Source organism: Candoia aspera, chromosome 9 (assembly GCF_035149785.1).
Source record: "Candoia aspera isolate rCanAsp1 chromosome 9, rCanAsp1.hap2, whole genome shotgun sequence".
NCBI lineage: Eukaryota > Metazoa > Chordata > Lepidosauria > Squamata > Boidae > Candoia > Candoia aspera.
The window spans coordinates 5,990,051-6,005,247 of NC_086161.1; the positions used below are offsets into that span (position 1 = coordinate 5,990,051).

The 15,197-nt window shown below is 43.9% G+C and overlaps 2 protein-coding genes across 2 annotated transcripts in view; both read right to left on the minus strand.

Moving 5' to 3' along the window:
- The window catches only part of JAM3 (junctional adhesion molecule 3), a 31,327-nt gene extending 19,630 nt beyond the window's left edge, over positions 1 to 11,697 (minus strand). The window contains exon 1 of the mRNA XM_063311034.1: positions 11,579 to 11,697. Coding sequence (XP_063167104.1) covers positions 11,579 to 11,618 — 40 coding nt within the window. The 5' untranslated portion in view covers positions 11,619 to 11,697. The remainder of the gene's footprint in view (positions 1 to 11,578) is intronic.
- ACAD8 (acyl-CoA dehydrogenase family member 8) overlaps positions 1 to 15,197 on the minus strand; it is a 256,274-nt gene that overhangs the window by 86,924 nt on the left and 154,153 nt on the right. The gene's annotated exons all lie outside the window — the stretch shown is intronic.

A 15,197-nucleotide genomic window follows, 5' to 3' on the forward strand; every position in this document is an offset into this window, starting at 1 on the left:
GCAAATAATTGTGATTTCGCGGAGCCCCGAGAGGGTCTCGGGGGACCCTCCCCCCCCAGGGTCCTTGGATCACCCTTTGAGAAAGGCTGCTTTAGATGGTGACTTTAGCCCAATTCGTTTGCTGCCAAAAAAGAGATCTGATGGGTTCCAAGTGCAAAAAGCACACCAACCCCGAACGACCTCTCTGATTAAGCTGACCTTTGATGCACATCTATAAGATTTCTGCATGAATGAATAATAATGCATGCACACTCCCCCGCCCCGGCCCAGCTAGCCAGCCCCAAGGAGAAGAACCACACATAAGAAGAAATGACATTGTAGCTCAATAGGCAGGGAAGAGCCACACGGTATGTGCTCTGCAAGATGCAACAGAAGCCCGGACCTGCTTTTTTACTTTTATAAGAGAGTGGGAATCTTCTCCTTTTCTTTTTTCTTTCTTAAGGACTTCAAAGGACTTCTCCTCCCCTTCCCTTCCCCCTCCGCTTGTGGGGAGCAAAGCAAAGCCTATTAAATCCCCAGGGGCAATTTAGAGAAGGGACAAGGGAGCTTGAGCCTCAAAGATGAAAGAAAGAATCTCCACAGGGAGAAGGGACGAGCAAGCCCTGCCCGTGGCTGGCATCAAATACATACACGAGCTTCAAAGACATGCGCCTGCGTAAGAATCCGCATAAGGGGGAAGGAAAGAGAAGGCCCTTAGCCTGCCTGCAGGTAGGCACCGTGCAAACTGCTTCTTCAGCAGCCACGTGAGATGATAATAATAACTTCTCTGCAGGAGCAAGGATTTATTTATGCTGTAAGATCATCCCTCTCTGGAGATAAACAGACTTTTAGGGTGTGTTAGGGAGGCTGGCTGACCCATGGGGCTTGGAGGGCACACCATTCAAGAAATTGGGGAAGAATGGGATGGTCTCATAAAGGAGTAGAACAGCCACAGAGAAATAGCCCAAGAACTCCTCCCCAGCTGTAAACTAAGTCCAATGCCACCTAGTTTTTCTAGTAGCCTTGGTCTCCTCACCACTACCACCACCACCCCCATTTGGAGAGACCAAATGTTAGTAAATAAATTGGCATCAGCTAAAAGTTTCTTGATTCGGAAACTGCGGCATTGTGCCTGGCTGTGTTCCACTCGGGATGAGTCGTGGTCCCCAAACGCGTTAAATCAAAGCCAAAGCAACTCCAGCAAGTTGTGAACTCTGCGGCCATCCCAAATATTCCTAAATAGTTTGGCCGGAGAGCAGGGGACCCTCTGAACATCAACACAGCTCTTCGTCTTGTAGGATGGGTCAAGCACAGCCTCAGTACAGTAGATCCTTTTGGGCTTTTGAGCACTAATTAGGCTTTGCATTTTCTTGGCAACAAGAAAAAATGCTTTTCCAAACTTTTCCTCCACACCCAAGGCTTCCAAGGCGTAGCAGCAATTGCTGAGTTTTTACTCAGCTGCCTGAGTCAAGCAAACATTTCTCTCCCTTTGTAATTATCTTTAGCACGACTAGCGCGGCATGTGTTCTTAAAACAACTGCGGGACCAGCTCCTCATTCTCCTACGGTTAAGGACCCAATTATGAACTCTTTCCCAGGCTAATCTCGCTCCGAAATCTACAGACACAGCAATGTTGGTTTTAAAATGCCCGTTTAGCCTAGAGGGCTTTGGTTGGTACGAGCTCTGAAGAGGCAAATAAAACCACGTTCGCTTTGCATTACCCATTTTTGCACCACTGGTTGAAATGCAGAGATTAAGAATGCAAGAACTGCCTCTGCTGGCTCAGACCATCTGCAGCATCAAAGAGTGACCCCTCTTTCTGTTTCCCTTCTGGAGCCAACAGACACCCCTCCTCCTTTACAAAGTCAGTCTGGAAACAACTCCCCAGTTGGTGACCCCCTAGCATCAGCCACTTGCAGGTAGAGTGCTGCTGGATTTGGAAGTTCTAGTCCCTCAGAGCTGAGCTGCAAATAATGAGAGTCTAAAGACTGAGGCATAGATGTTTAAGAAATGTTTCCCAGGTCATCTGGATCTAGAGGAAAGCAGCGAGGAGGTAATTATCTGTATCTTGAGAAGGCTGCCAAGATAAAAATAGGCACCGCTGGTTTGCTAGTGTGAAGGAAGAGTTTATTCTGAAATGCTAATTTTAACTGCGGCTGAGTTAACCAAACAACTTTTTTTTTTCCAGTCAGGCAGATTCTCTCTTCTTCTGTTTTGCAGAAAAACCTGGGTGTTTCATCAAAGGTAGGGTCAAATGATTAGATCCTCCCTGGGATTTACAGGGAATTTAGGGGGGGTTATCATTTTTGTTTCTATTGGATCCGGTTTGCACAACTGAAAAAGGAGTGCCAACTGACTCCAGACTTCGTTCCTTATTTTGCTTGTGGTGGGTAGCTGCTGTATGGCAAAGCTTGAGAACCCCTGTGAAAACAGGGACTAAAATTTAATCCGTAAAAGTGGCAGATGCCTTCCTTGCCTGATCTGAATTCTAATGAAATCCTTAGCTTTATTCTCAGGGGGGTGGGGGTGGTGACACAAATTCATTTATGATTTTAGGGGGCCGTGATGCCATATCACTCGAGAACTATCAACCTAAAAGTTGGCCACTGGGTCCAATTAACATCAGAATTCCATGGTTCCCGTTTTCTTCATCTGCCCAGCCAGACAGCCCTTGTGCATCACGAAAGGAATAGCTGTGTGCAGAGATATGCCACTGTTAGCCCTCCAAAGCAGACCAGACTTAGAAACCCAAGTCACCCAAGCTAATACTACTTTTATTATGAGGTTATAGTAACAGAACCTTGCAAGTCTGAATGCGCCTCCCTCACCCCTCTTTATCTTCAAGAGAACTAGGGAGAGTCCTGTCTGAGACGCTTTCTCAAATTACATTTCCGCCCTGGCCTCAGATTTCTTTTATCTGACGGTTGCCTGGGCTGCAGATCTTCCTCCTGTCCCTCAAGGTTATTCTTTCTATTACATCTACAGTCCTCCTAAGAGTACAGTGAAGCACAGACATAACTGGACCCCCACCCACTTCCCCCTCCCAGCTCTTCCATTCTGCTTTTGTTCAATTTAGCCTATAAATGGGGAATCTGTAGCCCTCTAGATGTTACCGAACCATCCCTTGGAATTCAATAACTTCTGGCATGTTTCTCATCATTTACGCAGATGATGAGACATCATTCCATCTCACCCAGAGAACTAGAGACAGATGACTCAACTCTACACCTTCACTTATCCAGAAAAGGCTAATTTGCACCAGGGAGAGGGCATAGCCAGAGGAGAAAAGGTGGGCAGGAAGAACTACTTTCAAATACTTTTTGTTGTACAAGGGATTGCACAGGTCCTGTATGACAGTGATGTCCCACTTAGGACTATGCAGCAATATCAGATCTGTGCCTTTGTCTTGGCCAGAGGTAGGAATCCTGGTTTCTGTTGGACACAGGAAAGTGCTCTGGTCTGTTGTTCTTATTAAAAACACAATACTTTAGCATAGGGTTTCTCAGCCAGGGCTCTGTGGCACCCTAGGGTTCTGCGAGAGGTCACTAGGGGGTTCCCTGGGGGATCACTGTTTATTTAAAGAATCATTTCAAATTTGGGCAACTTCACATTAAAGAATTTGTAAGTTTCATTCTTTATTTTTAGTTTAAGAACACTGCTAATGCATCTGTACAGGCCTACCCATGAAACAAATATAATAATTTTGTAGCTTCTGGCCTACGTTTGAGGCCTGAAAAATATTTTAAGGGTTTGTCCAGGGTCAAAAGGTTGAGAGGGGCTGCTTAGGAGCACCTCAAAGTGACAGAGCAAGCCACTTAGACAAGGCGACAGTCCAAGGCAAACCCCCCACTTGCCCCCCAAAAGTGGTTGTTGTTCATTTTCCCTCTTTCCCTACTCTGAGTCTATGGAAGCCTTCTCCTCATATTTCTTCCAAGCTGAGTTTATTGCCTTGATCCCCCTGCTCCATGCGTCTGCAAAGACATCTTTCTTTTGCCTTTGTGCTGTTAATCAATGTGAGCCTTCATTTTTCATTTATTTTTCACTTTAGGGATTTTTAAAATTCTGGCAAGGCACGTTGAATATTCGCTGGAGTAGGAAGGCCAGGCACAAATCAAACACATGCAACTTATTAATGACTTAAATAAAACGGGAGAGGATTTTTGCACCACCTTCTTTTATTAGAAACCAAGCAGAAAAAGAAAGGGTGGCGGGGCAGGGGAGAGGAATGGAATTTATTTCCAAATGTTGCATGATCGCCTAATTCTCTGGGAGAGAAGAATCAGGAAGCTGAGCAAAGCTAATCTTCATGAAATCTATAGCAAAGAAAGCATTGTTTGTGGGTACTGAGTAAAAGAAGGCTCTTATCTTTTAGAGGATTTTTTTTTCCTATTTTGGAAGCCTTGGAACAGGAGACTGTTCTGTCCAGAAATGCAAATGTGGAAAAATGAAGACTTTAAAATGCATACATTAATGCTTTTTAATGCCCCTCTGATAGTACAACCCAAATATATTTCCAATCCTGCAAGGAACATTAATTTGGTAGTATTGCCCTGCAGCTTTTTCAGCCTTCTGCTGCACAAACAGGCAAGCGATTTTTTTTCTCTCTCTTTAGTATGATGACCTGAAAATTAACAGATGTCCCACCCAGATTTATTTTTGTAGGACATCTGGGAACCACTTCCTCTGTCTCTAAAGAGCATTGCCACCTCTCATGCCTTTTCACTATGGGGTCTCCTAAGGCTAATGTGGGGTGGTGATTAAGATGTTGGACTACCACTGGGGAGACCCACTTCACAGGGTTACTCTTGAGAAGGTAATATGGAGACCCCCTAGATAAGTTCCCTTGAGCTTCTGGAGGAAAAGGGCAAAAGAAATCTCCTCCTTAAATTTAAAAAAAAAACATATTTGAAACTCTGCTCCTAATCCCCAGAAGGCCCTGGGGATTACCTTCATCCATCACAACGGACAAAAGGGATTTCGCATCAATGACAAAAGTAGAGATGGTCTATTTTGCCAATGAACAGCTTGAATTAATCAAGGATATAATTTGATCTTGTGCAGGCTACATGCCTATCAGATTAATGTCTGCTAGAAAGACCGTTCCCTGGGAGCTCTTCACTTAAGCAAACACTACCCTGAACCTGATCGAGGTAGCTATGATTAAATCACATTAACCCTCTAATTATTTTATTGGCTCCACCACCAACACAGCCCAAATGGTAGGGCCTCCCTTCTTCTGCAAAGAGAAACAATGGCAAACTTTAATAAAAATCTGTTACTGTCTGTTCAGACAATCAGGGCATTCATTTTCCTCCCGCAGAAATGCACCTTCCATGTTTTCAACTGTGACTGAGAATGTACCCACATTAACTCATTTTGGGCCATTGCATTCTCTGCATTTTTGGCCTCTTTGCTTCATGGACGGCAACGTCCAATACCTTTCCAGAAAGCGTTCAAGGTTTAAAGTATGAAAGAAAGGATAAAAAGATTCAGAGATCTCTTTTTCCCCAACCCTCCTACAATCCAGGAGGACGTTTTTCGTAACAAGGAAGGAACGGCATTCTGAATCAGCACTTACAGGTTTTTTCACTCTTTGTCCTACACTGCAGCTCATCCCTGCTTTAGAAAATGTTTGCACGAATTCCTAGGCAGGCAGGAGTGCGATCAGCTGTGAAACAGGACTTTTGAATCTACAACAACATCCATTTCTGCCTCGGCACACACGCATACACAAATAAATGTAGGAAAGCCAGCGGGGCAGGGGTGGAGGGTAACGATGACACAGAATGCCAAGAGAAGGGTCAGAATTTGCTAGGAAGCAAATGTTAGTTCTCCGCACTCCCTTATTGTTGTAAGACCCTGTTGTTTTTTCCCCGAACTGTGTTGCAGAGAATTTAGCAGCTTAGCAGGAGTGACTCAAGTGGAAGATGAGTAACCCTGGATTGTTTTCATTTTGTCTAAAATAGGGAAGAAGAACATGGGTGCTTTCTGTTGTTCCTGATCAGTCTACAGGACACAGCAGTGATTGCCGAGAAACTCCACCAACGTGTCCTGCATTAACAGAATGTGCCCGCTAAGAAATACCCCAGGTTCTTCTGAAATACAGGACTTCCCTGATCCATTAAGTTGGTTTTCAGGCAGCCATGGGGTTGACGCTAAGAACCTGGAGCAGAGCCAGAGAGGACAAAATCAGGAAGCAACTCTAAGAGCTGGAAAAACATTCCCCTTTTCCCTGATAAAATCCATCTCTCCAAGGAGTAAACTTTGCAATCCTTTCTCTTGAGAAAAGCCAGTGGCCAACACCGTCCCCAAGCTGGTGTCTTCCAGAAGGTTGACCAAAATGACCATGACCATCCCAGCCACTATGGTTGCTAGGTGGGAATGATGGCTGGTGTAGTCCAACTCTTCTAGAAGGTGCCAAGTTGGGGAAGCTGTTCCCACCTGCAGCTCCGAATACATGTGTACAAAGTTGCCCGGGACAGAACCTTGGAAAATTTTGGATCTGGATCTGGCAAAGCAAAGAGCCAAATTGACAGAAGGTTGACCTTAAACAATCCACACAGAACTAGGAGAAATTCCTTCAGAACTTCAAAAACTCACAGATCAAACTTCTGCACCACCCCAATCCTTACCCATCATTGACATCAGAAGTGATGTGCGATTGTCAAGAGGGCGTACAACTGTGAGCAAGATCCGCAAAGCCCAACATTAGTCTGGGGAGGGACAGAAGGAAAAGATCCCATCACAGAAAGAAAGCCAAGTTCAATGAAGGGTCCTTTAACTTTGCTTCTCCAGGCACATGCAAAGACTTGGCACAGATGCACACACATATCTCCATGAACTCAAAGCCATTTACATAATAAACAAAACCACTTGTAGTAGATGCCCAGGGACAGCTTGCTAATATCACACATTCTTTGCCACAGCTACAAAGTGGGCGTGAGGGAAAATTCATCCCTTACAATGTGACAAACTCAGGCTTATTTACTACTCCAGGAGAAACTTCACACCTTGCCTTGGAATGCCATTCGAAGCAGCCAATTCAGGCCCAACCCTGGGCCCTTTTATCACCCAACAGTTATGCAGCTTTTGGCACTTCGTCGTATTCCTGCCCTTCACACTCCCCTTTCCAATTTAGGAGTCTAGCAGGCAAAATCCACAAGGCCAGAAAAAGCAGTAGACCCCAAGCGTGGACAGCTGCTTTGGAGCACTTGTTTCCTCGAGGGACAGCTGGATCTCTGTAAAATGAGGGGATTGTCTAGAGATATTCCGATGAGAATGCTACAAAAAGGCTTTTGTGGACACAAAACCTATTTGGGTCTTCAGAGAATCCCAAGACTCTCAGCTATTTGAGGGGGATACAGCCCACTAGGAATCCTGTCCCCTGAGGAGGTTGTCTGGAGGAGCAGGTGATGTTCTTAAGAAATTAGCATCATAATGAAAGGGGTGCATGGTTGGATTTGACCATGGGGGAGAAAGGTAGGGACACTTTTAAGGTGAAAAGATGCTTGGTAACTGTGTGCACATATTCATGCAGTTGTCTTGGCAACACTACAGAAGCGATTTCCTTCGGCTTCTTCTAGGATGTTCTTTGCTTGCCTACTGCTCGGGACTTCCTAGTGGTCTCCCATCCCCTTATTAAACAGGTTGGACCCTGCTTGGCTTCCAAGGCCATATTTCCTTAGATGCTACCATCTGCTGAGACTGAACCCAGGAGAGCAGGTTACAGACCCCCTTTCCATGCCAGTGCTGGAACAAACCGTCTTGAGTGAGTAACTAATTTTTCAGTTTAAGAGATCATTGTTGCAGTTGTGAAAAACTAAGAATGATCAAGATATCTGAAGCCGGATGCACCATCCTACGCCTGTTGACTTGGAAACACATTCCATCGTATGCAGTGATGTATGCAGTGCATTGGATTTATTTATTCATTTATTAAATTTGTACACTGCCCAACTGCAGTGGCCGGTTCCCAAAGTGAAAAAACACAGAAAAAAAGTAACAATAAAACCATGTAACAATAAAAATAAAGGAGCAAAAAAAAATTGCGAAGCTGGACAACAAAACATACACACATTTACTCCAAAGGGGCTTCACCCCCCATAACCAAAAGCCTGTGTGAATTAGGATTGGCATCCTAAATGCAAACTACAGCTCCAGCAATAATCAAGGATTGTTTAAACCAGTGTTTCTCAACTTCAGCAACTTTAAGATGAGTGCACTTCAACTCTCAGAATTCCTCAGCCAGCCATGCTGGCTGGGGAATTCTGGGAGTTGAAGTCCACACATCTTAAAGTTGCCAAGGTTGAGAAACACTGGTTTAAACCCTAAGAGAGGACAGGCTGAAAACCAGAAATCATTTTCAGCAAGGAGTTTCTAAAAATTTACTTGGTTCCTTTCATTTTTATCTACTTTTACTCTCACTTTTTCATTGCATCAAGATTGGAGGGGACTCCCACCATCCTTAGAATCAGTGGATTTAAAAGAACGATTGGGAAGACCAGTTAAGGGTTATTCCCTCCAAACTCAGCCACCCAAAAGCAGATTTGTCATGTCTGATACTGAACACAGGACTCTTGTGTTGCCCCCTGGCTTTCACTGTTCTCATCGGCCTACGCATAGGGTTCTCTGATGCTACGTTCCATTGATTTTATTACCGTAAAACGCTTTTTTCGGCTGGTAGGAGAAAAAACAGTATAAGCAAACTTCAATTAATTTTTAATTGCTTGTACCAAAGCTTTCCTCTTTCCTCTTCATCTCTCCCCTGATCATATCAAAACACATTTGCTCTATTTTAAAAACCATAGATGCCTTGCCTTATCGCTAGACTGGGTGTTCAAGCAGCTAACAGCTCAGTTAAAACAACCCTAAAATATCACAGCAAGCAGTCATAAAAGCCGAAGCCAATAATAACAGCAGACAAGCAGAAGCCATGAAATTAATAGGCAAATCTCTGTGGGTTGCCATCAAAGACCTGGGAGATTAGAAAAGTTTTAACCTGATGCCTAAAGGATCACTTGTGCTGGGCCTGGGTAAGGCATCTGTGAAAAAAATCCCACACCACTGCAAAGCTGTCTGTTTTCAAGAACTGCCCTGAAGCAGGAGGGGTAGGTGAGGTTCATATCAGACGTAACATTTAAGTCCCAGACCACTAAGTGGGTGGTGGTGGTGGTTATTAAAACCAGCCCTGCAAATTTTGCTTAGGAAGACATTAGAAGTGGGTAAAAATCTGTACTGACAAAATATATTTGGTGGGGCGGTTAGGAATATTGTCTGCCGTGTGCGACGCCAACTCAAAATTAGACAGTAAGTCCTCTGGATGGGAAGTTGTTCTATTAATTGGCATGCTGGAAGAATTAAAAGAAGAAAAAGGAAAAAAGAACATTTCTCTAGTCCTCAGGATTTTGCCACCATTCCCTCGCACGCTGACTCAGAAGATGCTGCCTTTTGTGCCTGCCTTAGGACAGCCATGCAAATAAGTTCTGGATTAGTAGGGTGAGGCAAGAACTGGAATCAACATTTCAAAAAAGTCTAAATTTGTGTTGAGGCACCAGAGGATCGCTTCATGGTGCCATGTTTTCTTTTAAATTTTTTAATAGTAAGCCGTTCAGAGTCGCTGGGGAGTCATGCGGCCACAAAATTGAATCAATGCTTAAGTAAATAATAAAATTCATCTCCCATTCCCCCAAATCATCACGTTGATAGGGAAAGAAAGCTGTGGGAGATTGTGATCAATCACACAGTTATCTGTATATTTTGCACGGAAATATGTAAGTGTGCGCTCACTGCCAGAGACACTCAGGCAGTCTGTACTATTTCTGTGATGCACATACAATTTAGAATTGAGAAATTCCAAATCACAGCATTACTCTAATCTACTGTTGTGTTTACTCAGCAGTATACACACTGCTGGGGTAGAAGCAGCATATGTTAGCTGAGCACTCCCAAAAACCAAAACCCACCCAGGCTGCCCTCCCTGGGCCTTTATTAATAGCCGAAGGACAAGCAAGTCCTAACTCATTCATGAATGGAATTAGCAAATGTTTTTGCAATTAAAGCTGCCAACATTTGCATGGGGCCCTCAGAACAATGGGTGTCTCTGTTGCCAAGTGAAAAGGATCCAGTATCAACTCTGCTGAGCGGGCCAAGTTGCACATTCCTAATTCTCTCCTCCTTGAGATAAGCAAGGAGGCACTTAAATGATGTGAGAAAATCAATGTTTCAAATAACGGGGCAGGAGCAAAGGCAGTCTCCTGCAAAGATGATGAAGAAAGCAAACCACTGAGGGAAAATGAATACACACACATATTAACCTCTTTATGTAATCCAAGTGTTATACAGTATATGTGCATATTCTGAATTACATACAGATGGAGGAAAGGTTGCTGAGTTCAAAGTAACATTTCCACTCTGTTGTTTTATCTGGCTTTGCTTTATTCAACTCCCCCAAATAGTTTGAATAAAGCAAATGTGTTCCGTATGCCAGCTGTTCTTGTAGTAGCCAACACAGGGTCACACCTAGAATACAGAAGTGAGACCTGGGTGACTTTGGGCCAGTTCCTGTCGCTTAGCACTACTTCATGAGGCTGCTGATACAAGCATCAAAAAAGGCCTTCCACAAACCATCTGGGGCTCTTGAAAAGGCAGATGGGAGAGAAAATAAGAAAATAATTAAAAGGAATCAGTCTTTCTTCTTCATTCACCCATTCCTTCACCCTTTTCATGCATACCCCAAAGTTACAGAAAAGGGGAATAAAAGGCGGGGCGGGGGAGGATTCCTTCAAATTATTTTGCCACTGTACTATATATACAGTAAACAAACATGGTTGGGCAGGAAGCAGGAAAGGGCATATCACACCCCTACATCCTCCTTCCTTTCTTTCTGCACAAGAGCATGCATTTTGCACAGCCTGGGGAGAACCTCACAAGGACATTATCCAACTTTATCATTTAACAGCTGCACTGTGTGTGTGTGTGTGTGTGTGTGTGTAAGGCAGCTCCTACTTAGGAGATACTTCTGAGTCAGGCACCCCACAATATTATTGTTCTCAAGTGAGCCCCTTTCGTTTCTGGAATCAGGATCTCACAACTCACAACCTTCGTTTAGGCCTTGGCTTAAGGAGAGCCAAAACTTTTTATTTTCCCCTTCCCTGTAGCCACCCTCCATTCCCCCTGCCCATGATGCTGTAGTTAAGCTTCCTTCCCCCTTGTATGGCGCGGCTTCACACACACACACACACACGCACACAAACCCTCCAACCCTCGGAGAGCAGAATAGCGCCTATTGTTTCAGGAACCCTCTGCCCAAGGATGATGGGAAGGGAGAAAACTCACCGGAGCCAGTCCTACAGAGCCACGCGCCGCCCAAGTTCGCAACTCGCGGATGCTGAAAACAATGGGGTTAGCCGGGGAGGGGGCTGCTGGACGAGGAAAGCAATAACCCCCTCCCCCTTGTCTCCCTCCCAAGCGCGGTCCCCGCTTGCAAAGACCACTCCCGGGTTCCCCGTTCGGTCCAGCTCCCCTCCTTCCCTCGCCCGCGGATCCCGGATCGCGAGGTCCCCGTCCGCCGCCCACCCCCGCGCCGCCGGCCGAGACTCACGGAGCAGGAGGAGCAGCAGCGCCCGCCGCCAGAGCGCCATGATGCAGATGGACCTGGGACTTAAGGCGGCCGTCTCGCCGGGCCGAGCTTGCGCATTCCCCGCCTGGCTTGATCCCAGCGCCGGGTGGGAGGAGAGAGGGAGGGAGCGGGGCAGGCCGGAGGGAGCCGGAGAGCGGCGGTTGCTAGGAGACCGGAGATGCTGGGCTCCGTTGCCGCGGCAACCGCATCCCCAGCCGCGTGGCCGGGATGGAACCCGGGAGAGGATGCGGGGAGGGCGCTGGGGCAGGCGCGGTCGCCAGGGCGAAGTGAAGCTCAATTAACTGATGAAACGGCCGTGCCGGGAGAGCCTGTATGCTGGCAGAGCCTCCCCACCAAGATTTCTGAAGCTTCGTGAACGTGATCCTCGTGTGAGGCTTTTCACCCAGTGGAAAGTTGCATGTACACAGCTCAGTTAAACTGGCTACCGAATTAACGGATTTCTTTGAATTGACAGAATCCTTGCAACCTCCCCTCAAAGCTCACCTAGTTTAACCCTCACCAAAGTCAGCCTGTTTCCTAAGGGCCCCTGTGAATTTCACCCTGTGGGAAATTCGGTCACAACCAGATTAGTTAATTCTACTTTATTGTAAAGCTACATTGACAGAATCTTGCAAGTCTGATAGTACAATTCTCCCCACTCCCCGCAGCCTCCTTGACAGCCCTAGAAACTAGGGAGGGTCCCTTCTGAGCCTCTTGCCCTGCTCACTATCCAGCTGCAGACTATGCTATCTTCTATCTGCCTGTTCCCTTGGCAGCGTCTCTTTACCCAGTCTCCCAAGGTCTTCCCCACATTCCATTACACCCAGCATGGTTAAGCATGTTGTGATAATTATTGGATTTATGCATGGTATTAAGTCATAATGTAATTTGGGGAGTTATGCACTGTTTGGGTCTTTCTGTTATGACTTAATGTTCCCTGAAGCAGCTCACTAAGGCTTCTTCAAATCACAGGTAAAGTTACTTCAGCTTAGAACTTTTTGTTCCATTATTTACAGAAAGGATTCAATAGTAAGTCACACAATGTTAATTTTAAAGCACAGGCAAACAGTAACAGGATGAAAACAAATATGTCAGTAAAGACCATTAGTTAACCCAAAACACGTAAATAATCAAAATCGTGATTAATTCCTGCAGATTTGTTGCAAAATGTTTGAAACCATTTTGACTGAAGTGCTGGACCACAATTAGGGTGATTCAGGTTCAGCTTCCTGCTCAACCACAGAACCCAACAGCACCGTTGGAAGACTTGAAGGACAAGAAGAAGATCTATCTATGTGGTTGCTAAGAGTCGACACCGCCTTGATGGCACATAATCAATAGAAAAATAAACCTAATAATAAATAATGTTGGGTTGTCATGGAATAGACAGAACAAAGATGTGATAAATCAAGAAATACATTTCAAAACTGGTATGAGATCCAATAAACTTGCATGTTGGACAAAGAATATGGGGCAAGCTGATTCTGGAACGACATATCATGGACATACGGCTTTCAGAAGGCTTTATATAAACAAATCTTGCTCTTGGATTGAAAATAGTTCTTCACCATTGTTCTAAATATACATATAGACTGTCTTTGGGAGTTGTGTGACACCTGAATGTAAACAAACTGGTCCTTAAATGTGCGCTGTTGATTGCTTATCAACGGTGGGAAGTTAGGGGCTGCAAACAGAAGTCAAAGGTTAAGAGCTCTGAGCTAATTCAAGAAAGAAAATCCTAAGAGGTCATATCCTTACAAGGCTGGCTTATGATTGCAAACTATGCCAGTCTTGGATATGTGTGGGCCTGAAAGATACACTGTCTGTACTCAGAGCAGTGGGGAAAAAACCACATTAGATCTGGATGTTTACATGATTAAGATCTAACAAAATAGCTGAGAATTTTCACTAACAACATTCCTGGCTTTTGTCACTGCACAGATAGATCTACTTTACAGAAACATGAAAAAAGAAAGATGGAAAACATCTCAGACTGGACTTACTGATTATATCGTCAGATAGATGATTTTGGAGATGTCCTGGTAAACTTCAGAACCAGAATACTGAGACATATGTTCTTGGTCCTCTCTCTTCCTATATACATATATTCTCTATTTTTTTTTAATAAGAATTTTATTAAGTTTGAAACAAAGATAAAAACTGCAAAAAAGCAAAAAAGCTACAAAAAAAAAAAGAAAACTAAAAGAGTGTGAAACAGGAAAAAAGAATTTTAAGGATTACATACAGAGGTGACTTCTGGCTTTCAACAGCAAGAATATACAGCAATTTCCTTAATCCCTTACTCTATATCAAACCAAGATCACATTATTTCTGTAAATCCTTCCATTAGCACATATACAAATCACTAATGCAATCCTTCCCCTTATGTAAAAAAGAACTGTGTGTGTATGTGTGTGTGTGTGTGTGTTTGTGTATTTCTAAATCAACTTCCCCATAAGACAACATCCATTTAATGATTTCCTTCATATATATATACATACACACACACACACATACATAGACACTTACAAACACACACACACTCATAATAAAGTTTCTGGGTCAGTCATTCTCTTCCACATTATTGAAGCAATAGCAAAGCCCATCCTCAAACATTTGCAGGGCTGTCTGTAGGGTATGGTCAAAATAGTCAAGATGGCACCCATGATGGTATGATCAAAGCATTGTCCATCTTTTATGGGCAATGCACACATTTTTTATGTGTGACACACACCGTTGTGGCCACCATCTTGACTGTTTTGGCCATACTCCGGACACCCCTGAATTTTGTTTATGAGAAGTAAACCTGGGAAAAAGAGCATTTTCACATCATTTATAAATATATATGCAACAAGTGATGAAGTATGGTTGAATTCACTTTAAGTAACGATTCAAAATATAAATATCGCTGCAATATCCTAAAAGTAATAATTTAATCCAGATGCATATGAAAAATAAGGGCTCACTTTCATGTATCAATAGAGAATTATTGTAACTGTCCCTTACAATACTATAGAAAAGATTTTTAGTGCCAAAAGGCTAGATTTTGCTGTCTGATCTACATTGTGATAGTCTAGGCTCCCTACATTGTTTTACAGCTGAATTTTATTGAGACAATATAGCTCCATTTTCCATCTGCCTTTGCTTATCTCCTCTCTTGCAAACAGACTTCTCATTTCCCCAATCAAGTACTGACAGTAGCTGAAGTTGTCTGGATGAAAGGGCCCACTGAAAATGCTTTAGTATTTGTCTGAGATATCCTTTACACCAGTCTTTTCCAATCTGCCACAGACTATAGGAACCCTCATCCTAATGGCTATAGTAATTGGGAATTCTGCATCTTGTAATCTATTAGGAGACTAAGATGAGACTGCCTTGCATAATGAGCTATTTGATTTCAGTGGACCAGTAGGGTCAATAAGAAAATACATCTTCCCACCCCTGGGTTTAAAATTCTTGGCTTTATTCTACAAAGTATTTCATAGCAAACTGGTGATAAAACCTGAAAGATGGCAACAATGATAGAGATTGGTAAACTATTAGCTGTTACACCCTGTTAAGTGAAGAAGATAGACAGGGTGAGTTTAATTTCTTGATCTTA